This window comes from Schistocerca americana, chromosome 4, assembly GCF_021461395.2.
Source record: "Schistocerca americana isolate TAMUIC-IGC-003095 chromosome 4, iqSchAmer2.1, whole genome shotgun sequence".
Taxonomy (NCBI): Eukaryota; Metazoa; Arthropoda; class Insecta; order Orthoptera; family Acrididae; genus Schistocerca; species Schistocerca americana.
In genome coordinates, this window is record NC_060122.1 from 819,569,049 (window position 1) to 819,592,314 (window position 23,266).

Here is a 23,266-nt window from a genome sequence, read left to right on the forward strand (position 1 = left end):
TACTTATTTTATTCCAATCGCTTTTGCTAATGACATCAAGCTGAAGGCAGTTTGATTCAGAATTGCTCAATTTTGAGGAAGATCCATGACCATCAACAGATAACACAGTGTCAGAAGTGAAGTTTCATTGCTAGAAGTAAAACAGAAAAAGAGAATACAAACAGTAATGACTCCTAAGCCTACTGCTACATTTTTAAATGAAACATCAGTGATAGGGAAGTAGTACTCATTTCAGCAGCTAGTACTAAATGGCTAGCCTCAAACTGTAGGGGTGGGGGGCACCTCTTGCCCTTTTCCTATTGGGTCCAAATTTCACGTAACTCATTTTTTCGTACAATAGAAGCAAACTGCATGCAATGTATCATACAAAATCATACTATAAAAAATACGGTTCTTCCTAGCATAGACCACTGAAATAAGATACCCTCACAGAAGATGCTGTAGCCTAGGCTGGTTCCTACAGCTTACCTGCCAATCACACAACAGTCTACCACAGGTTGCCTCCCTCCCAAGGCACCTGCAACTCAACCGCAACACATCACGCCTGCAGCAGCCGTTACGGTACCTGGTGGTGCTACATTTCCAGTTACAATGCTGCTGTCAATGGTACTAGCTCACCTCTGCAAGTCACATAACTACCATAGCAGAATACTGTAAACAATCTTTCACAAAACCCAAAAATTTCTGGACACATGTGAAGGCTGTTAGTAGCACCAAAGTTAGTGTCTAGTCAAACGTGAATGAGAAAGGAACTGAAATTGAGTGTACCAAAGCTAAAGCTGAAATGCTAAACTTGTTTTTCAAATGTTATGAAGGAAAATCCTCAGAACACTGAAAAGATGAGTGAAATAAGTGCAACTGTCAGCGGTGTTGAGAGACAACTGAAACTGTTAAAACTGAACAAAGCTCCAGTGCCCTGATGTAATCCCTGTCAATATTTTATACTGAATTTAAGGCTGAGTTAACCACTCTTCTAACTATAACCAATCATAGATTCCTCAAAGAAAAAACCATGCTTAGAAGTTGGAAGAAAGTGTAGGTCAATGCTGTTTACAAGAAGAGCAGAAGAAGTGATCCACAAACTGCCATTGGATACCCTTAATATAAATTTGTGGTAGACTCTTAGAATGTATTCTGAGCTCAAACATAATGATACCTCTCAAACAGATGACCTCCTCCATGCCAGTCAGTATGGATGTCAGAAACCTCTATCATGCGAAAAGCAACTCACATCTCTCTTGCATGACATACTGAAAGCTTTGGATCAAATAAGGCAGGCAGATGCAGTATTTGTTCATTTCCAAAAATCATTTGACTCAGTACTACATCTGTGATTATTGTCAAAAGTATGAACATATGAGGTATCAAGTCAAATTTGTGACTGGATTGAGGACTTTTGGGTAGAGAAGACATAGAATGTTATCTAGGACGGCAAGTCATTCTCAGATGTTGAAGTTATTTCAATGAGTAACAGTTGGAAAAATTCATAGAGGATTAAATGAACATTTGAACAAGGGGTATTAAGTTTGGATTTTATTGTATGTATGACAAAATGGTATTATTATTTTTATGCTGTCTGTTAACATCAAAATTTTACCACAATCTGATGTGTCTCCTGTACCTGAACCAAATGATTTAGACAATGTACATTATGAGACAAATAAACCACAATTCACAATTGGCCAACTCATACAAATACCTAGGTGTAACATTTTGAAGGGATATGAAATGGAATGCTCACACAGCGTCAGCCATGGGTAAAGTAGGTGACAGATTTCAGTTTACTGGCACAATACTGGGGAAATGCAATCACTCTACAAAAGGGATTGCTTAGAAATCACTCACGTGGCCCATTCTAGACTGTTGCTCATGTGTATTGGACCCATTCCAAAAAGGATCAACAGGGGTATTGAACATGTTCAGAGAAGGGCAGCATGAACTGTCACAAGTTTGTTTGATCTATGCAAGAGGGTCACAGAGGTGCTGAAGAATGTGAATGTGCAAACTCTTTAAGTTACTAAACTATCCTGAGAAAGCCTACTTACAAAGTTTCAAGAACTACCTATAATGGTGACTTTATGAATATACTACAACTCAGCGTAACGAATTGTTCATTAAATTTTGGGCATGCAGCCTCACAAATAAAATTTCTTCCACTGATATTTTGGCCATGTATTGTCCGACCATCCTCAGAGTAAGTTGCAAGACTGACGACAAGGTGCCAAGTGTGGCCTTATATGCTCCACCATGGCGGTATGCACCTGTGGGTCACAGACGCTGGTCAGCAGCAAAGAGATACGCTAACACACGTGTCACCTGTGGTGAAGGCGTACAGACATTCGATTCACTTATCGATGTATGTTCAGCGGCAATGACACCATTACAACTTCTCTACAGTTTAATTATCGCAAGGGCCGGCTTCCATGCTTTGTCCAAATTAAAACCGTTATCTCTGTTTATTAAATTACTAGCTAATCTAATTTCTATGGCTTCCTTGAAGGCAGAATCCTGAAAGGAAGAGGTGGATGTTAGAATCTTCACATCACTGTAGTTCATTGAATACCCTGTATCAATATAATGTTTGGCCACAGCTGACTTGTCTGGCACTGATAAGCATGTGTATCTTCGATGTTCCACACACCTCTCATGAACGGTGCATGTTGTTTGACCTATGTATGACTCCTCACAATTTCCGCAAGGAAGCTGATACACACCTAACTTAAGAAGCAATAAATTGTCCTTTACACAGCTGAGTAAAGTTGCAATCTTCGTGGGAGGCCGGAGGATCAGTGAAAATGCTATTTCTTGAGAGTATGGCCTACCTTCAAGGAAAGAGCACTCACATAGGGCAAAAACGCACTTGATCTGAAGGAATTACTATCTTCTTTCCCATCCCATACCTACATTCTAGGCTTTACACTGAATGCTCTATGAATTTGTTGTGGAGAAAACCAATTCACTTTAAAAATGCTCTTGAGGTATATGAGCTCTTCTTGCGAATTATCTTCATCAGATATAAAGTGCACCCTATGCACTAAGATCTTAAGGACAGTAGTCTGTGAAGGATGATGGCAGCTGCTGAAATGTAAATATAGATTTTTATACATGCCGTACATTGTACACCTAAACATACAAATCTATATCTACATGCCTGTAGCTGCCATCACCTTCACAGACCATAGGTGTCCTTAAGACCTTAGTGCACAGGATGCACTGTATATCCAATAAAGATAATTTGCAAGAAGAGTTCACATACCTCAAGAGCATTTTTAAAGTGAATGGATTTTCTCTGCAACAAATTCATAGAGCATTCAATGTAAAACATAGAATGTAGGTACGAGGTGGAATCCAAAATTTTCGGGACTGGTGCTGCTATCTGGAAAGTAGGAGTAGTAGAGCTTTGCACCGCTAGGTGGCAAGAGCTGCAGATCTGATGAGTCAGTGCACGAAGTGTGATTCAGCTGGGAGGACGAGTTGTGGGTCCACAGTGATTTCCGTAATACTCTGTGTTTGGTGTGTGGTGATTTTAAGATGGATCCGCGATCTCAGAAAAAGTGCTAAGGAGACACTTGGAATGATTCAACAAGTGTTTGGGGGACAGAGCATGAGCTGTATGCATGTGTTTGAATGGCATGCTCAGTTCAGGGCTGGCTGTACAGACGTTGAAGATGATGCTCACACTGGAAAGCCCATCGGCCGCACAATGCCAGACATTGTCGCCAAACTTCAACAACTGGTTTCTGCGGATCAACATCGAACCATTCAAGACCTAGCGGATGAAGTGGGTATTGGTTATGGGGTATGTCAACGAATGTTGACTGATAAATTGGGCACACATCATGTTGCCGCAAAATTTGTGCCAAGGATCTTGACTGCTGATCCGGAGGCACAGCTTGTTGAAGTGTGCACGGACCTTCATCAGACCACATCTGATGATCCAACCTCCTTCTCACCAGTTATCACCGGTGACGAGAGCTGGATTTATGGTTATGACCCACAGACAAAGCAACAATTGTCCCAGTGGAAGAGCCTGGGCTCCCCAAGACCCAAAAAAGCGAGACAGGTGAAGAGCAAAGTGAAGAGTATGATCATCATTTTCTTTGATACCAAGGGAATTGTGCACAAAGAATTCATCCCATCCAACCAAACAGTGAATTCCGCATACTACTATGACGTTTTGCATGGCTCCGTGAAAACATGCAGTGACAATGTCCCGAACTTTGGCGTCAAGGGAACTGGCTGCTGCATAATGACAGCGCGCCCTATCACACGTCCTTGCTCACCATGACCTTTTTGGCAAAAAACAACATGGCGGTTGTACCCCACCCACTGTACTCACCAGATCTGGCACCTTGTGACTTCGCGCTATTCCCAAAACTGAAATTCAAGTTGAAAGGCCATCAGTTTGACACTCTAGAGAGGATTCAAGAAGCATTGCTGGCAGTGATAAACACCCTCAAAGAACAGGATTTCCAGAAAACATTTGGCCAGTGGCAGAAGCACTGGAACCAGTGTGTACATGCTGATGGGAACTACTTCGAGGGTGATGGTGACCATTAGTTCAAAGGTAAAGTTTTCAACAGATGGCAGCACCAGTCCCAAACATTTTGGATAGCAAAGAAGAAGGTAGTAATTCCCTCAGATCAAGTGCATTTTTGCCCTATGTGGTTGCCTTTCCTTGAAGATAAGCTGTATTTTTGAGAAACACTGTGTTAAGGTGATCTTCTGGCCTCCCATGAAGATTGCAACTATACTCAGCTCTGCAAAGGACAATTTATTGCTTTGTAAGTTGTGTATGTATCAGATTCCTTGCAGTAATTGTGAGAAGTCATACATAGATCAAACAAATGCACAGTTCATGAGAGATGTGTGGAACATCAAAGATACACAAGCTTATCACTGCCAAACAAGTCAGCTGTGACCGAACATTGCACTGATACAGGGCATTCCATGAACTACAGTGATGTGAAGATTCTAATGTCCACCTCTTCCTTTCGGGATTCTGTCTTCAAGGAAGCTATACAGAGTAGATTAGCTAATAATTTGATAAATAGAGATAATGGTTTAAATTTGGACAAAGCATGGAATCTGGCTCTTGGAATAATTAAACTGCAGAGAAGTTGTCATAGTGTCATCACCGCCGAACATACATTAATAAGCGAATCGAATGTGTGTACACCTTCACCAAAGGTGGCACGTGTGTAAGCGTATCTCTTTGCTACTGACCAGCATCTGTGACTCGCAGGTGCATACCGCCATGGTGGAGCATATATGGCCACACTTGGCACTTTGTCGTCAGTCTTGCAACTTACTCTGAGGATGGTCAGATGATACATGGCCGAAATATCAGTGGAAGAAATTTTATTTGCACGGCTGAATGCCCAAAATTTAATTGACTTTACTACAATCCCTGTGTATCATTCTTATATGGCTGTTGTGAAAAGGTTACATTAATTAAAACATGCAGAGGGGCATTTAAACAATCTTTCTTCCTGTGCTTCATACATGAATGTGTGACAATCAGGGAATTGTAAAAACCAAGGTGGGATAAAGTTTATGTAGGCAAAAACCTTTTACATAAAATATTACTAATTTGTTTAATTTTTGATGGAGGTATTTTCAGACAAATCTTTCTCAGGTGTAACCACCAGAAACAAATAGAATAAAACAGTTACTAGAAAGTCACTTAATAACTAGTTTGTTCTACTTTAAATGTGTTACCATATACTGCACCTCCAAGACGTAAGTATTAACAGCAAATTAACACTTAATTTTTGATATAAAAAACAAACATACATCTTTTGATGATAAAATATGATGTTTTGTAGGCTCCTGTTACAACCTCCTTTTACACCAAGTATTAGGATTCCTTTACAAACTAAAGTATAATATTTCCAAAGAAATTTTGAGAAATAATGGAATTCTAGAGGTTCAACAGTAATGAGAATTGTTTTAAAAGATATACAAACGCAAGAATGTAGGGGTGGTCATCAAAATGCAGACAGTTGTAAATGAGAGCATTATTTGTTATTATCTACAAACTAATAGTAAACTTGATATTATTCGTCAACTATACCTCAATATTCAAACAATAACAGAATTTGGAAATGCTCTGATGGACTGGATGAAGAATGCTTCATGATCTACTTAAAATGGACTGACAAGCGGCTGAAAGTGTGCATACAAACATGTATACATACTGCTGCTGCTGCTGGCCTATAAGCATTTATCACTCTACAACAGCAGGATGACAGTACGACACTTCAACACTACATAGTTAGCAACATGACCTTATATTTAGCATACAAAAAATTGCACCACAGTGTTTTTAAATTATTTTTTACCTCTCTTTGTTTTTCTCTCTGTTCTTCTGCAGCTTTGAGATTCCTTGCAAGTGTATTAAGTTCTTCACTGATGACAGTGAATGAGTCTAACATTTCTTTGTTCTCACTGAGTACAAGAGAGACCTGCTTTGAACGTTCTTCACCTGCAAATGAATGAGGATATTAAATAGTTATTTATCTGAAGGTATGCTGTTTCTTTAAACCAAAAGTTGAAGTATGTGGTATAGCACTAAAATCAGATGTAATAATCAAGTTGAGTTTTCTGAAAGCAGACTATAGAACAGTGCTTCTCAACCTGGGGGTATTTCCCCACTGAGGAGTAAAATGAAATTTTCTGAGGGATGTTCAATAAGCTTTCGGTCACCAAACTCAACTGCTTTTAGAACTCAGTATCACTAATTTGTAAGGGGAATGCTGATTACATATGTTACCAATATTTTTTTCAAATACTGGCCTCAATGCATGACACATCATCCTCACATAGTCCACCCATGTCCACACATTCTTTGTACTTTGCAGTACCAGGCATCCATGTCAGTAAAACTGAGGACATACATCACATATAATTAAATACCTCATGAAAATGACTTCTACAAATTGTATGTAGTTCCCGCAATAGACCAGAAATTGCTTCATTATTCCCCTGGCAACAGATATATGAAATGATTGACAGCACAACACTACAGCAGCTATATAATGGCTACTACAATGTTGTAGAGCCTACACAGATTATTATTATTATTAATTTCAGTGATGAGATAAAATGCATTAGTAACCTGCTGTCTTCCAATTTCTGTCAGTTCAGAAGCAAGGAGTCCATCAATCAAGTCGCCTATAGTGCATTTAAAATTAGTTGCGACTTTTGACAGTTTATTGTGGAACAAGTGGAGGGAAGCGTAACTGCCAGCATGTGCTACGCGCATCAGCAGGTGACCACAGTATAATGGCAGGCTCACTTGGCAAGTTGGCTGCATGCTATGACCTTTCTCAAACACTTTTTAAAGAACCCAATCAGTAATAAACTCTTATTCTCGCACATCTTAAAGTTTAGTAACAGCTTCATGATGAAAAGCCTATGGTTTCATTAATGGCCGCAGTTATTGTGATATTTCATTAGTAGGTAACCACTGCTAGAATTTCTTAGTTTGAAGTGAAAAGTAGGTGTCACTATGAATTTGTGTTTGGTGCGTGTTAGGTTACACATTGATGTGTATTAAATGAAGATAATATATTGAATCATTCTTTAAACATGGAGCAATATCATTGTCGATTTCCAATCTCGAGAAAATGGAATGTATGTAAAGTGCTCCGTCACAAACTCATGATCACTGGAAAAAAAATTTGTGAAATATTCATAAATTCCTCTTGTATCTCATAAATGGTGTAAGATATCGAAACAAGATTTGGGCAAATGTTAGCACACAAAGACAAAAGTGTCCTACCATATGATTAATATGCGAAACTTTCAGATCTACTGCGCTATTCTAGCTACTACAGATTATTTTAATGAAATAATGTAATTATTGAGGACAACTGATGGCTGGTGAAATGAGAACTGCTGTGGGTTTTGCACCAATATAAATGAAGAAGTTACACGTTTATTTTTGTACTGAGAATGGGCCATTTCATAAACTATTGACCTGACTTACACTCAGTTGTTAGTTTAATAATACTCTATTCAAGGATTCTGTCATAATTTCAACTGCATTAGAATATTAGTGAGATGAATTTTTTAAACTCTGCTGTGTTTTGATAAAAGAAGCAGATTTTAACATGGCAACAACAGAAGCTACGTATTCCTCGAAACTCATCACAGTCCTTCATGAATCAGTGTCTTCTCTTGTTGCGTAAAATTTGCAGTGGGTTCTTTTGTCAGCATTCCTACCTCAGTGAGCCTAGGCTTCCTGCTGTTTTTTGCCACATTGCTTTTCACCTAGGCCAATATATTCTCTGTTGGATTTTAATGAGCATGATACAGACGAAGCGTGATTAAACAATGCTCTTTACCGTTAGTCTGTTCATAGACCTGGTAGTGTGAAATTTAGTCTTATACGAGGGCTATCCACAAAGTACATTACGTTTTGGAATTGAAAATAAATGAAGTATTGGAAAAAAATTTTATTATATACAGATGAAAGCCACGCTTAAATACTACTTTTCTACATAGTTGCCATTTAAATTAAGGCACTTATCGTAGCGATGGACGAGCTTGGAAATTCCTTCATCGTAAAATTCGGCCGCCTGCGCCTTCAAGCACGTGGTTACCTCTTCTTGAAGCTGTGCGTCGTCATCAAAACGCTGCATAGCCAACCACTTCTTCATTGCTGGGAATAAGTGGAAATCGCTCGGTGCCAGGTCGGGACTGTATGGCGGATGAGGAAACAACTCCCACTTAAAAGGTTCGAGAACTTCACGAGTGGCATTTGCCGTGTGGGCCCGGGCGTTGTCGTGAATCAGCAAGATCTCTGAGCCCAACTTTCCCCTGCGCTTGTTTTGTATTGCTCTTCTGAGGTTGTGCAGAGTTTGGCAATACCTTTGAGAGTTTATTGTAGTGCCTCTTTCCAGGAAATCCACAAAAATCACACCTTTTCTGTCCCAAAAGACAGTCATTACGTGATTGAAGGCGCAGGCGGCCAAATTTTACGACGAAGGAATTTCCAAGCTCGTCCATCGCTACGATAAGTGCCTTAATTTAAATGGCAACTATGTAGAAAAGCAGTACTTAAGTGTGGCTTTCATCTGTATATAATTAAAAAAAATTTCCAATACTTTATTTATTTTTAATTCCAAAACGTAATGTACTTTGTGGATAGCCCTCGTACAATAATACAAGTTCCATAACTTCACCTTATACAAGCTAGGCTCAACTTTATCTCGTGGAACATTTCTTTGTGCCCAGAGCAAAATATCAATTTTCCTCCACTGCATGGTTGGAGCTTTGTACATCACATCAAAGTGGTATTGCGTTTTGTCCGTTACTATTGTCGAATCCCAAGGAATGTTTTGCAGCAGAACTTTATCTTCCCAGCTGGTGAACATGTTCTTCGATGACACTTTTATTGCAAATCCCATGTCCAGATGTACTGCAATGCCAAGACAAAACACTTGTTCACAATACATGACGACTACAGAACACTTTAACGCCGAAAATATGACTTTTAAAGAGAGCAGACGAATGCTGATGCATCTAATACAGGACATCAAGTGGTACTGTTTATTCATGGCGTGGCAACAGGGCCGCTTTACCAGCAGAACCGCTGGCAGTCTGGTAGGGCAAGCCAGCTCGCCATTGGTGTTACCCAGGCAATGGCATCACATACCCCTCCTGTCAGCCATACGTCAAAAGTTGGAATTAATTTTAAACGCACTATAAGTATAGTGTATGCATTTTAAACAGGTTGATTTTAGATGTGGATGCAGAGTGTAGGTAAAACCAATTACCCTATGGAGAGGAGTGGTGTAGATGTAGCACATCTTATAACAATTTTCTACCCTTTCTGTGGATAGGGAGTTTCCTTTTCTCAAGAGGAGTTATAGGATGCAATTTATATGAAGAAAACCTACACAGACCTGTATCCACATGCAATGGATGCCACCATCCAACACAAAGGCAAACAGTTCTAATCACCCAGTACAGGGGGCACATGTCATCTGTGACAAATGCTGATAACCTTATCATTTAGCACCTGCAGCCCACACACATCTGTGACAAAGAAAGCCTCCCAGCCAAACTACACTATAACTCAATGAAGTGTTCTGTAAAAATGGGTACAGTGAATCCCACAATACAGGGATTTTACAAAATTACCTTTAAAAATTGTAGTAATGAATACTGACTTTGTGTATGAGTGAATTTTCTGCTGTACTGGTGATACTTTGTTCAGTTTGTTTTTAACCAATTCTTCAGTTATGCTTTTAAAGAATCTGTTGAAAGTCATCGCCACAGTTTCAGGATTAGTTATCATTTCATTGTTGAGTTTGTACACCCTTTATAGTGATATATCTTTTTTAGTGCCATACCATAATAAGATAATTCAAACACAATACTTATGGGCACAATCCTTAGTAGTGTTGAAATTAAACTTACCATAAAGTTCAATAGCAAGCGTTGAAATTTTCCTTATCCTCTCATCTTGTCTAAGTTCTCCAGGTTTTAGGAAGGTATCTACTTCTGCAAGCAGTTGTGTGGCCTCGTCTGGTTTCTTCACAGATGTTGATTTCCTGGCAATTGTTACCAGCAGTTTACTTCCTTCTCGGAACCACTCTTCTGCCTGCCAAGAAAAAATTAATGAAAATCAGAGTGAAACATATGGAATCTATACCATATACGAAAATTATGTGCTCATCAGTGACATTGAAACATTATACACGGCCCCATCAAAATAAAATCTTCCATTCATGAGGTTGGCCACATATGAGGTGTGATTAAAAAGTAACAGGAATTTTTGTTTCTTAAAGAATCTATATTAATTCATCAACATCAACATTATCCCTTTCAAAGTAATCAGCTTCAGGTATAATACAAGTGTGGTAGGGCTTTTTCTTATCTTGGAAGCACTTCTGGAGCCCACTTTTCAGCTCCTTAAGCTATTCTGTTTTTATCTCATAAATGGTAGCAAAATGATGTCCTTTCATGGTTCTCTTCAGCCTTGGAACTGGAAGGAAGTCACAGGGGGCTATGTCCAGCAAATATGGTGGCTGAAGCAACATAACAGTTTTGCTTTTTGCAAAAAATCGCAACCAACCATTAAGGTGTGAGTGGGAGCATTGTCGTGATGCAATTTCCATGAGTGGTTTTGCCACAATTCCGGTTGTTTTCTTCAGATTGCTTCACGTAAACAGGGCATAGCCTCCAGCAGTTTTCCTTACTGACCGTACAGCCATAAGGCATGAATTCATGATGCACTATCCCATTGTAATCGAAGAAAACAGTCGGAAGAACCTTCACATGTGATCAAACTTGTCAATTTTTTTTCAGTTTTGGGTATTCAGGCAGTTTTCAATGGAATAATTGGGCCTTGGTTTCAATGCCATATCCACATATCCATGTTTCATCACCTGATCATTGTCAACTTCATTCAGCAATACTTGAGCAAAGTCCATGCGACATCATTTTTGGTTGAAATTCAATAATTTTGGAACAAACTTTGCTGTTAAACATTTCATGCCCAAAACATCTGAAAAAATTGCTTGGCATGAGCCAAAGGATATGCCAACATCAACAACAACCTGCCTGATGGTGATTCAGTAATTTTCCAGAACCATTTTCTTTACTTCTCCCATATTATTGCCAATAATTGATGTGTTATGTCATTAGGGACAGTCATCACCTTCAATGTCTTCTCGACCCCCTTTGAAACATTTAAACCACTCATAAATTCTTGTCTTACTCACAGTAGATTCACCAAAAGCCACACTCAACATTTTGAATGAGGTTCTGCACTTTATTCCAGTTTTCAAGCAAAATTTAATGCAAATTCTTTTATTCATCTTTTTCAAAACCAAAAATTCACTGGGCACTCGAAAAGGCATGTAACCTTTTGACTGTCAAAAATAAAATAAGTATTCAAAACAGCTGAAAATGCAAACATACACCAGAAACATGTGTACCAATGATATATAATTGGATGTATAAAGCCTGTGAAATAAAGAATTCCTATTACTTTTTGATCACACCTCATATATCATCAACAAGCTCAAACTAGTATCTCAGTTAGCAAATACAAAAATACATCATTCTCTCTCTCTCTCTCTCTCTCTCTCTCTCTCTCTCACACACACACACACACACACACACACAATTAAAAATAGAGTTAATGAACTAGTTGTAATATTTAAGTTATATACATTACATTAAATAAAGAAGAAAACATTCTCATCATTGTGAAAATTGCATAACCACCACTAATACAAAATTTACAAAATATTGATAGCATGGCATAAATGTAAATGATCAGAAGTACTGAGCAATTTATGGACTCACCAACTCCTCTAAACATTTATATAAGGCAGAGATGTTGATGAACTTTAAATTGATTTTAGAAACTGTATTACTGTTTTTTTAAGAATACTTATTTCCTCTAATTGTTGTACAGTGTCATCAGTCATTAGCTAATTTTCTATGAACTGGTTACTAATGTACTGTCATATTTCCATATTTAAATATAAGAAATAGTAAATGAAATATAAACATTACAATGAAATATGTATAAAACATAAACATTACAATAAAATATGTAAAATTTGTGGCAACAGTGAAAATTCAAAAGAATGCGCAAGACAGAGGTGAGAGTTTCATTATTTCAAGAATTTATTAATTCATCTGCAAACACTGAGACAGTGATGTGGTGAACATGTACATTCTTTTCTACTCTTCTTGAGACCTTTTGGAAAGTCACAAAATATTAATCTTCACAATACAACTAGATCAAAAAGCTTGCAAGAAATGTACTGAAGATATAAATCACTAACAAAGATTTAGCAGCAAAAAATATATACAGAAATACAGGAAGTCAACATGGCTGCTGGTCAAACAATAAAAGTTACAGACATACTCTTACTTTACCTCTTCCACTAGTGTGAAATACTGCATACTGAGATCAATAAGCCGCCTGCTCTCAGCTACTTGTTTGTGGAATTGCTGCCAACGGGACTGTAGCTGCTTAAGCTCATGCTCTACATGTGGTGATGGTACATGTTCTGTAGAAAGCATATTTTCTGCTGTACTTACAAAAGTCTGTATGCGGACTTCCAGGAGCTGTAATGAGAACAGGAAAATAAATAATTATACCAATAAGTGTGTATTACTAATAGCACTTTTCTCTCAACCAACTACGTCTGTTTAGTTACTGTATCAAAACGAAATTATGTGTGCCCTCAAAATAAGCATATATGTGTGACATACTACAAAGCACTAGTACACTCAGTGCTTAAATAACTGCATTCTCTGTAAAATAAAAACACTTAATAATTGCAGAGTTCCAGAAGACAGTCAATGTAAGGGGGAAGGGAAGATGAAGAGCTGGTTCTCCTGGAAGAGGATTGGAGTAAAGGGCCTGCTCTCCCTTCTCTGGAAAAAAGACATGTTTGCATTCAGTCCCACACACAGGCCTTAGACAGGAATATTAACAGATGACAACTTTGGCTACACATGAAGACCATTTCTATTGGTACTTGGAATATTAAATGTTTGAGATCAAAACAGAATGAGGCATGCAAGATAGGATATGAAATGAGAAGGTATGGAGGCAAATAGAGATAATGTGCCCCTCAGCAAAAACTTTGGAGAATAGAGCACTTCAGTGGTATGGGCATTTACAAAGAATGCCTAACCACAGGTGACCAAGAGAAATTTTGTACTTGTAGTTGCTAGAAAGAAGGACAGGAAAGCCAGTGCTCAGGCAGCAAAAATACATGCAGGAAGCAATGGAAGACTGACATCTAGGACTGGATGACTGGAACAAGACAGGCCTGTGGAGTCCGAAAATGGCTAACTCCCATGGGGAAACACCAAAGAAGAAGAAGGAGAGAAAGTAAGCGTAGCTTTTTCTAAAACCTGCAATGATGAAAGACATCCACATCATTGAAGTGTTGTGCATAAAGGCACTCAGAAAAAGGTTTCCAGTGCCACTCTATCAGTCATTTATGAAAAACAGTGAACATAAAATAAAGACGTTTAAGACATACAACCGACAACAGCTGAAAGTAATACCTTGATGAAACAATAATATCCCTTACTGTAAGATATATAGAATAGATAGTGTAACTGAAGTCCACAATGAAGAACGGAGTGGAAGACTGCCAGTTTCGGATGTGATTGTCCAGAAGATCAACAGTGAGCCGCTCGAAGATCAGAGGGTCACTGTCCGTGAACTTGTTGAACGCATTCCCGAAGCTTCCCACAGCACAATTGAAAGAACTTTAACAGAAACGTTGGGTTATTGCAAGGCAACAAGAAGTTGTTGGACTCTATCATCATGGGAGGTGAAACATGGGTGTTTCATTACACCCCCCGAAACAAAACAACAATCTCGTCAGTGGCGTCACTTCAGTTCACAGCCACCAAAGAAATTCAAACAAATGCAGTCGGCAGGAAAGGTTATGGTGACTGTGTTTTGGGATCAGAAGGAGATACTCCTCATTGATTTCATGCAACCTGGGATGACAAACTCAGACAAATATTGTGAAACATTGACCAAACTCCAGCGAGCAATCCAGAATTGCCAGAGAGGACGACTGACTGAGGGAGTAGTGCTTCTTCACAACAATGCTTGATCCCATGTTGCTCGTCAAACACAGGAGCTTTTGAAGAAATTTGGGTGTACTGTTATGCCCCATCACCTGTACCGCCCAGACTTGGCCCCAGCGATTATCACCTCTTCCCCAAGCTAAAGGAACACTTAGGTGGCAAATGCTTCCAGCATGATGATGAAGTCCGATCAGAGGTCACACGCTTCCTCAATCGGTTGGTGGGAGACTTATTCCACTTAGGAATACAAAAGCTGGAGCACTGTCTTCAAAAGTGTGTTGATAAAAATTGAGACTATGTTGAAAAATAGACATAAGTCTAATCTTTTCAACAATGTATAAATTAATAACAATAAACAATGTCTTCTAGTTGTAAAAAAATACAACCCTCGTATATCCCCACCCCTCACCCACAGTTACTTCTCCTTTGAAGGCATCATCTACAAACAAATCCGGGGTACACCTATGGGCACCCACATGGCAAAACCGTACACCAACCAATTTATGGGCCATCTAGACAAATCCTTTCTAACCACTGGGAATCCCAAAACCCTCACTTAGTTCAGATTCAGTGATAACATCTTTGTGATATGGACTGAGGGTGAGAACACGCTAGCCACATTCTTCCAGAACCTCAACGCCTTCTCCCCTATTCATTTCACCTTGCCCTCCTCAACCTAACAAGTCACCTTCCTTGATGTTGACCTCCACCTCACAGATGGCTACATCAGTATGTCTGTTCACATCGAACCTACCAACCACCAGCAATACCTTCACTCTGATAGCTGCCATCCATTCCATACCAAAAAGACCCTTCTACACAGCCTAGCCACCTATGGCCAACCCTTCTGTAGTGATGAGCAGCCCCTCTTGAAATATACCAATGGTCTCACTGACACCTTCACGTGCCATAATTAACACCCCCCCCCCCCCCCCCCCCCGTCCAAACCTTGTACAAAGACAGATCTCCCGAGTCTTCTCTTTCCAGTTACTCAACGTCTCATAAAGTCCCATCACAGACCCATAAAGTTGCTCCTGTGTATTATTACTGGGACTGTGTCTTAAAAATCTATATTAAAAAAAATAACAGTTTTTGATTTGGCCAGCAGAATGTATTGATCCATTGACTTGGTTGCAATTTACTGTTTCTGCCAGCTTTCGCCACTGTGGGTCTGCACCTCCACTTTGCATTAGGGGCAACAGTGTGGCGTTTGGCATGTACTGTTGTTTTTCCATGGCATATAAAAGGTCTGCTGCCTACGGTAGGAATCAGTTCCAGTGATGTTTAGCAAACACCATTCTCGCCTGAATATTTCAGCCAGATGGACTACTGAAATATTGTGTCAAGATGACTTTATGATCTGGCTGCAGACCCGACCAGATCATTTTCAGTTAATATGCCTGAAAGCTTTACACAATCACAAACTACTCGCTTATTTCTATCAAGAAAATAATGAAACTACAACTAACCAAAAACAGAAAAAATGTCTGCATAATAGGCAGCAATGGACTAGTAGACTGAAACAACATGCGTTACAGTCTTCATAATCAGGTTTTTTTCATAATGCAAAACAAAGAAAATGGTCAGATAAGGTGGGATTTCATAAAGAATAGGGAGGAAAAAATTCCCAGGACCCAACACTTAGGCATAAAAAGCATGACAAAAAAGGAGCATGGCCTACTACAACTACATAAAATATCTTAAGTATTCTTTATTTTCTCTTTTCTTTCTTTCCAGTAATTTTTCATTTTCCCCTATGTTTTTTCCTTCTTTCTTCTGTCCATACTGCACCTGTCTTTTTCTTTGTTTTCTCCTGTAAGCCCTTGAAACCTTTTACTTTTGCTCTGAACCTTTATCTTTCTCCTATTTCTTCCTCCATTATATCCATTTCCTTCAAGTCTGCTTTAACTTCTTTTATCCACTTAAGCGATGTGTTGGTGGTTTCTGTCAAAGAAGTTAAAATTCTTTTGTTATCCTGTTTTCATCTAGCCTCTTTAGGTGTTCATAAAATGCAACTCTTCTCTTCCTCATCATATCTGTTATTCACTCTATTTTTTTCATAAACTTCTTTATTACTTCTTAATTTTGATTTCCCATTCTCATATCATGGTTCCAAAATTTTCCTGGTCATTTTCCTTTCCTTCTTTTCTAATTCATCTTACTGTTTGGCTGTATTTAACAAAAGGCATTCGGTTGCATAAAGACATTCTGATAAATGAACAGCACTAGTTTGCTTTTGTTCTACAGGAATTCTGGTTTAACGATAGTACTGTAGTGCTGAAGTTTTGCATTTAGGGAAACAGCTTTCTTGTTACACAGGTTTTTAGGTAGTTGAAAAGTCATGTCCATTTTCCTTGCCCTTGCTAGGTTAGCTTCTTTGTCTATTGTTTTTCTAGAAATTTAAATTTTGTTGCTTTTTTTATTCTACCACAATCAGTTTCCATGTATTTCAGTGCCTCCTTCACATCTGTCATGTACCTTGTTTTTTTAAAAAGAGATACGTAGGACTGCATCTACTACAGACTCAGCAAAGATGGCAATATAATCGGCAAAACCAGACAATCAGAACTCAGATTATCCCCTTTTCTCCCAATTGTGAGTATTCTAATAGCTTCTTCTTCTGTTCTTTTCCTCCATTCCCTGATTATCTTTTCTAGCACACAGTTGAACAGCAGTGGGGACAGTCCATCTCCCTGCCTTACGCCAGTTTTGATCTCAAAAGCCCAGGAGGTTTTGCCTAAAAATTTAATTTTGCATTTTGTATTTGTTCGTGTTTTTTTATTTTATTTTTTATTATTTTTTTTATTTTTTTTTATTTATTGCCACTGATCTGTTGTCAGCTCCAAACTCCTTTAAGGTGTTGAATAATTGTTTCCTGTCAATTGAATCATATGCTTTTTTGGAGTAAATGTTATATAAATGCTTTTAGATCTCATTCGTCTATATCTGACTTTGAACTTCAGATTTAATATCTGTTCCACACAGGATCATCCTTTTCTACACCCTTGATGATACTCTCCTAATTGCTTATCCAGTTGGCTTTCCGGTCTGTTTTGTAATGTTTTTGAAAGAATTTTGTAAATCACTGGAAGGAGGGGTAGTCCTCTATAGTTGTTGGGGTCAGTTTTATCTCCTTTTTTGTGGATTATTTGACTGCAATTTTCCACATTTCAGCAGTTACTGGATCTTCCTCGGGGGTCTTGCCATTCGTCAGATCTTTAATGATATTTTGGATTCCATCCAGGCTGGGTGGCTCTGAGTTTGTCTGAATGTACTATGGATTTTGTTCTGGAAAGTTTGCTCTTGGTTTCTCACAGTAACAACTTAATGAAATAGCTTGTTAATATTTCTCAGTTTTTGTTGTTCTTCAGGGCCAGTTTTCTGTCTTTATTCTTGAGGGATAAGGTAGTTTGTCAGTACATTTGGAGACATTGTTTAAAAATTTTATAGAACTTCCTAGTACTGTTTTTCGATGTTTGAGACCTTTGTTGTTTAAAGCTGAAAAATCTTCACTTCTTTTTGTGGAATACAATTTCTGCCAGGCTTGTTTTCTAGGTGGTAATGCTTTTTCACACTGTTCTTTCCACCATCTGAGCTCTTTGTATATTTTGAGTGGAACTATTTCAAGGGCTGTTTGACTAATTTTGTTTTAATCTCCTCCCAGTCTTTTGAGTATATATTTGGCCATTTGTGAAATTCTTGTTTCTTCACTTTCAAAGTTCCTGTATCTATTTTAGGAATCCTACTTCCTTGTCTAGGAAACCTTATTTAAACTTACTTTCTTTTCCAATCTGCACACTGAAGTCCCCTAACACAATTTTAATGTCCTTCAATGGAACCTTTGATGGTTTGTGTTCCAGTGATTCCCAGGAGCTTTCAACTTCATCTGGATTCCGTTTCTTGTCCACATTTATTGAAGGATGACAATTTATTAATTTACATTATTTTAATCAGCATACTTTCTGTGGGGTGCTGTGTGACATTCAGGATCACATGCAAACAGATTAAGTGAGCCTTAAATAAGTCCATTTTATCAGATTAAAAAACCACAAATTATGATGACATCTTTCATATCTATGATCTTACATGCACACTCCACCAGGTATATTTTTAACTGTGTTGCTCAGATATCTCTACAGTTTAAAAGCTCACTATTGGTTACCATGAATATCCAGTCGTGCCATCTTCATTTGCAGATGGGTCAACACTCGGCTACAATTTTTAATTATGGACCATACCTTTCTTTGCAAATGTATTGGCACTTAGCAAATCGGGTAGTACAAAACTCAGTACTGTATAGCTCTTTTCGCATTATATTGGTATGTATCCATACTTTTAATGTGATATAGTCATTCCTAAACAGTAACGGTCACGGAGCACTCAGTAATGTAGCGAATACAAATTATATTATCATGTGCCACATTTTACGTTAGACTAAAAGAGATCCAAAATAAATTTAACTTACAAAATGTATATTCCGTTCACTTGTACACACATACATAAAATGTGGAACAGCAACACACCATGGGCAGGTCTATACACGCTCCACAGCATATTGTGGTCCAATCAGACTATCTTATCATTCATTTTGCTGCTCTCATTGAAAAGTACCTTCAGCTTCCTGCCTTGGAAAGAGGATGTAAGTCCAGTTTGCACTGCCCCTCCGATGCCCTAAAGGCATGCTTTGTTTTGCCAAGAGTAGAAGAGGCTAATCACACTAGGACAGTAGATGAATAGAAGGGAGACAAAACATTTTTTTTTATGGTAGGGTGAAGGGGTGTCGTGCAATTAATTTATGGTAAATGATAATAAAAAACAAACTTTAAAGGACATATTCTTGTATGGAAAATATGGATTCATTGCTTTTTCTATATGAGTATCTATACAATACAGCTGCTACCACAAGCACCTAAGTCCCTACATTATGTTGAAGTGCTATTGGTCAACAAGATAATGGCAAATTTTGTACAGGTAGACTGTATTTCACAAACTGTGACATAGTTGTGACTAAAAAATGTGATTCAGAAAGTGTAGAATTTGTTTCTATTATTCTCTTTTTCTTTTATTCAGATTATCGATTTTGGTCAGTGGTGAGTGGTACAATGGTCATTACCAATCAAAATCAATAATCTGAAGACACATTTTTGTGTTCATAAGAAACAAACTACATACTTTTTTATTCAAATGGCAAGTATTTTTTAGTACTTGGTCCTAAATACATACATATGTGGTAAAATTTAGGTGGCGGATTATGTGTCTCTTTTGATACAGAAGTACTAGTTTCAGTGACATGAATTTTAATCTAAGCCTTTGTAGTAGATGGCAGTAGTTTATTATGATGTAGTGTATCTTGCAGGGAAATGCATTATGTGGCTAGGATGTGCATAAGGAAACTGTATTTGGTTGAAGAATAACAGTGGGCTTAAGGAACATTCTGTAAATTGTGTGACTGAAGAGACGTGTGACTGTAGAGAAGTGGTGGTGGTGGTTAGTGTTTAACGTCCCGTCGACAACGAGGTCATTAGAGACGGAGCGCAAGCTCGGGTTAGGGAAGGATTGGGAAGGAAATCGGCCGTGCCCTTTCAGAGGAACCATCCCGGCATTTGCCTGAAACGATTTAGGGAAATCACGGAAAACCTAAATCAAGATGGCCGGAGACGGGATTGAACCGTCGTCCTCCCGAATGCGAGTCCAGTGTGCTAACCACTGCGCCACCTCGCTCGTGTAGAGAAGTGCTGATAAGATTTTGAATAAGCAGGACCTCACTGAACAATACAAAGCAAGTAAAGAAATTCTCAGTTTATTCTCCACCTCTTTTTCAACTGCCTACAGCTTTTTCCTGCACCTATTTTCTCTTTTAAACTTGCAATAGTTTCTTTAGTCCAAAATCTCAGTTTTATTCGGCGACTGTATGTTATTAAATGTTGTGGATATTACTGCTAACAGTGCTTAAATAATATGCAACTCAAAAAAAAGTAACTTCGAAAGCTGTGTAACATTTACTCTCTTAGACAATTTCTTCTTTATTTCTTAGACAATTTCTTCTTTATCTCATAAAATTCTTTCTGTCATAAAATTCTGCTTCTTATGTAGAATAAAAAAATTCACTCACCTCAATTGTTTTTTCAAAATAAACAAATGCCTGTGATGTGGCTTTAGCACTGACAAGAGATTCTCCATATTGTCCCTTTATAGCATCCAACTGTCTGCTGAGATCATTTAAGGTTGCATTAATTTGATGTAAATCGCTATCAAACTGACAAAGTTGACGATGCTGCTCAATCTGCAGTTTGCGATCTGTCCATGCAGATTCCCATGCTATCCGTTTTATTTCCAATAGCCTTGTCAGACTGTCAATATCATGCTTAGCAGCTGTTTCTGGTTCCTGCAAAAATGTATAATTATTAGCACACATGTTTTCGCAAGACTGAGCACTGAGGAAAATTAAAAATTTATATATTAAGGTAAACTATTAGCTATCCAAACACAATTCTAAAGGTTTTGGACAGACTAGGAATTACATCATAGTATTACAAATAAAATAAAACAGATAAATTAGATTCCTAATTAATATATAATTCTTAGCCTTTTTTTAAAAAATACCATAAGTACAAGTTTATTTGCAAGTCAGCAGTTCAGTCATTCTGAAACTTTTCAGATTTAGAAACAGATCAAAAAACAGTCTAGTATTTCATTAATATCTATTAATCTTTCTTCTAATTACTTAAAACCTTTGTTTGTTTGTTGTTATTTAAAATACCACACCTCTATCTCATTAGGAACAAATGACAAAATTTTCGCCTTGTTGAATATATTTAAAGACAATATAAATATTTAATGAAAGGAAACATGCATTTGGTGAAAGTGCATATTAATGAAGTATTTAATATTTGAACACAAACAATAAGTCAGATTTTGAACATTTTCAATAGAAATGATGAATTGCAAAAGCAGCACAACCCCTAATTGAGACTGACAATTATTATACCACACTATATCTTTTAACAAAGATTTGTTACAAGTTTTATGGTCTGTCAGTTACAAATTATTACAAATGCCTAACATAATGAACAAAATCTGTTATAAATTTTGAAAAGTTAAATGTCATACATAAGCACTTGTACAGAAGGTTATTAAAGTAATAGAAATAACCATGTTCCAGAGCACATCACTTCTGCAAGCAGGTGACAATGATCATTCTAAGAGGCTTTTGAAATGTGTTGCTGTAGAACAATGCAGAAGTTTCGATGAGCAGACTGGATAACTAGTGAAGAGGTACTGAACGAAATTTGGGAGAAAATAAATTTATGGTACAACTTGACTAAAAAAGGAATCCATTGATAGCATTCATCCTAAGGTATCAAGGAACAGACAGTGATGTAACAGCACAGGAAAGTTTATGTGTGAGGGAGGGAGGTGGGAGGGGAGGGCAAGGTTTGACAACAGTAAGCAGGTTAAAATGAGTTTTCAAGCTTGGAAATGCAAAAGTGAGATAAAAGCAGTAGCAGCTAAAAGTGAATAAACTGTCATTTAAAAAATAAAATTTTAGGTTAAAGTAACATTTCAGCATGATACCAAATACTAAAGATAGGATTACAAGATCAATGACAGTAAATTACATGTTTATAGATGTTATGTTCAAGGATTTTTACCCACCTGTTGCTTGATTCTAATGACTATTTGTTCCTTTTCATTTTGTGTGAATTTAAAAAGTTCAAGGACAGCTTGCCGAGATGCCTCATGTTCTTTCAACAAGAGCTCGATGTCAGACACAGAACTTGGCAGGCGTGTGTGTCTATACTGTGATTCCAGGTTCTCTATTGTCTTCTCCAGCTGTGACAATATACAGAAAAAGTTAGCAATTTGTATAGCTAGAAACACAAATAAACACTGCAACTTTCTCAAATATGATTACCTCTGCCATATTCTTGAAGAATGCAATAAGCATTTGTAGTAATATCTGATAATCTGTAGCAATAACCTGGAGTTTCCCATGTAGATCTATGAGCTTAGCAGTCATTTCTTCTTTCTGGCCCTGTGACTCTCCTGCAACAGTTTACACAACTAACGAAATGTATGCCTCAATTGGATTACAGTATATAACATTAAACAAAACTCAAGAAAGAAAAATACTTTTTTTCCTCTCAAAACTGAAGAAGTAAAAAGTGAGGGGGGGGGGGGGGGGGGGGTTGGAGAGGGCAGAGTTATTCTAGAAAGGTTGGGCACAACTGAATAGAAAACATGGTAGCACATCTTGTAAAAAGAGTATAATACAAGAGAGAATTTGTGCTCCAAATAGTAAGAGTTTGATATAAGAAGGGGTGAATTACTATTTTGTCATGTGGTTAGAACTGACTAGCATCAACACTGTTGAATCATCAATTAGTATACAAAGCATTTGCCAGGGGCAAACAGTACACTGGCATGACAGATTGGGTTTAATTAAGAAAAATGTACTTCTGTGTTATAACATGTCTCTGGGACCATGTCATGTATAATATATCCCACAACTGTCAGAAAATAACAAGATGAGGATTCACACACTGAACATGATTATTGGCATGATGTCACCAAGCTTTTTAATGTCTAGGGACACTATATAGAAACCATATATTTATTCTAACAATTACTTTTATGTATTTGCGGTTGTGAGCCTTATTGCACCATTAAAAAG

General features: G+C 37.8%; 1 protein-coding gene across 3 annotated transcripts in view; it reads right to left on the reverse strand.

Moving 5' to 3' along the window:
• The window catches only part of LOC124613951 (muscle M-line assembly protein unc-89), a 722,488-nt gene that overhangs the window by 171,928 nt on the left and 527,294 nt on the right, over positions 1–23,266 (reverse strand). For all 3 annotated transcript variants that reach the window (XM_047142722.1, XM_047142721.1, XM_047142719.1), the window contains 6 exons: positions 22,508–22,638; positions 22,249–22,425; positions 20,705–20,977; positions 12,910–13,101; positions 10,432–10,615; positions 6,345–6,487 (listed from right to left, as the gene is read on the reverse strand). In XM_047142722.1, the coding sequence (XP_046998678.1) occupies positions 6,345–6,487; positions 10,432–10,615; positions 12,910–13,101; positions 20,705–20,977; positions 22,249–22,425; positions 22,508–22,638 (1,100 nt within the window). The remainder of the gene's footprint in view (positions 1–6,344; positions 6,488–10,431; positions 10,616–12,909; positions 13,102–20,704; positions 20,978–22,248; positions 22,426–22,507; positions 22,639–23,266) is intronic.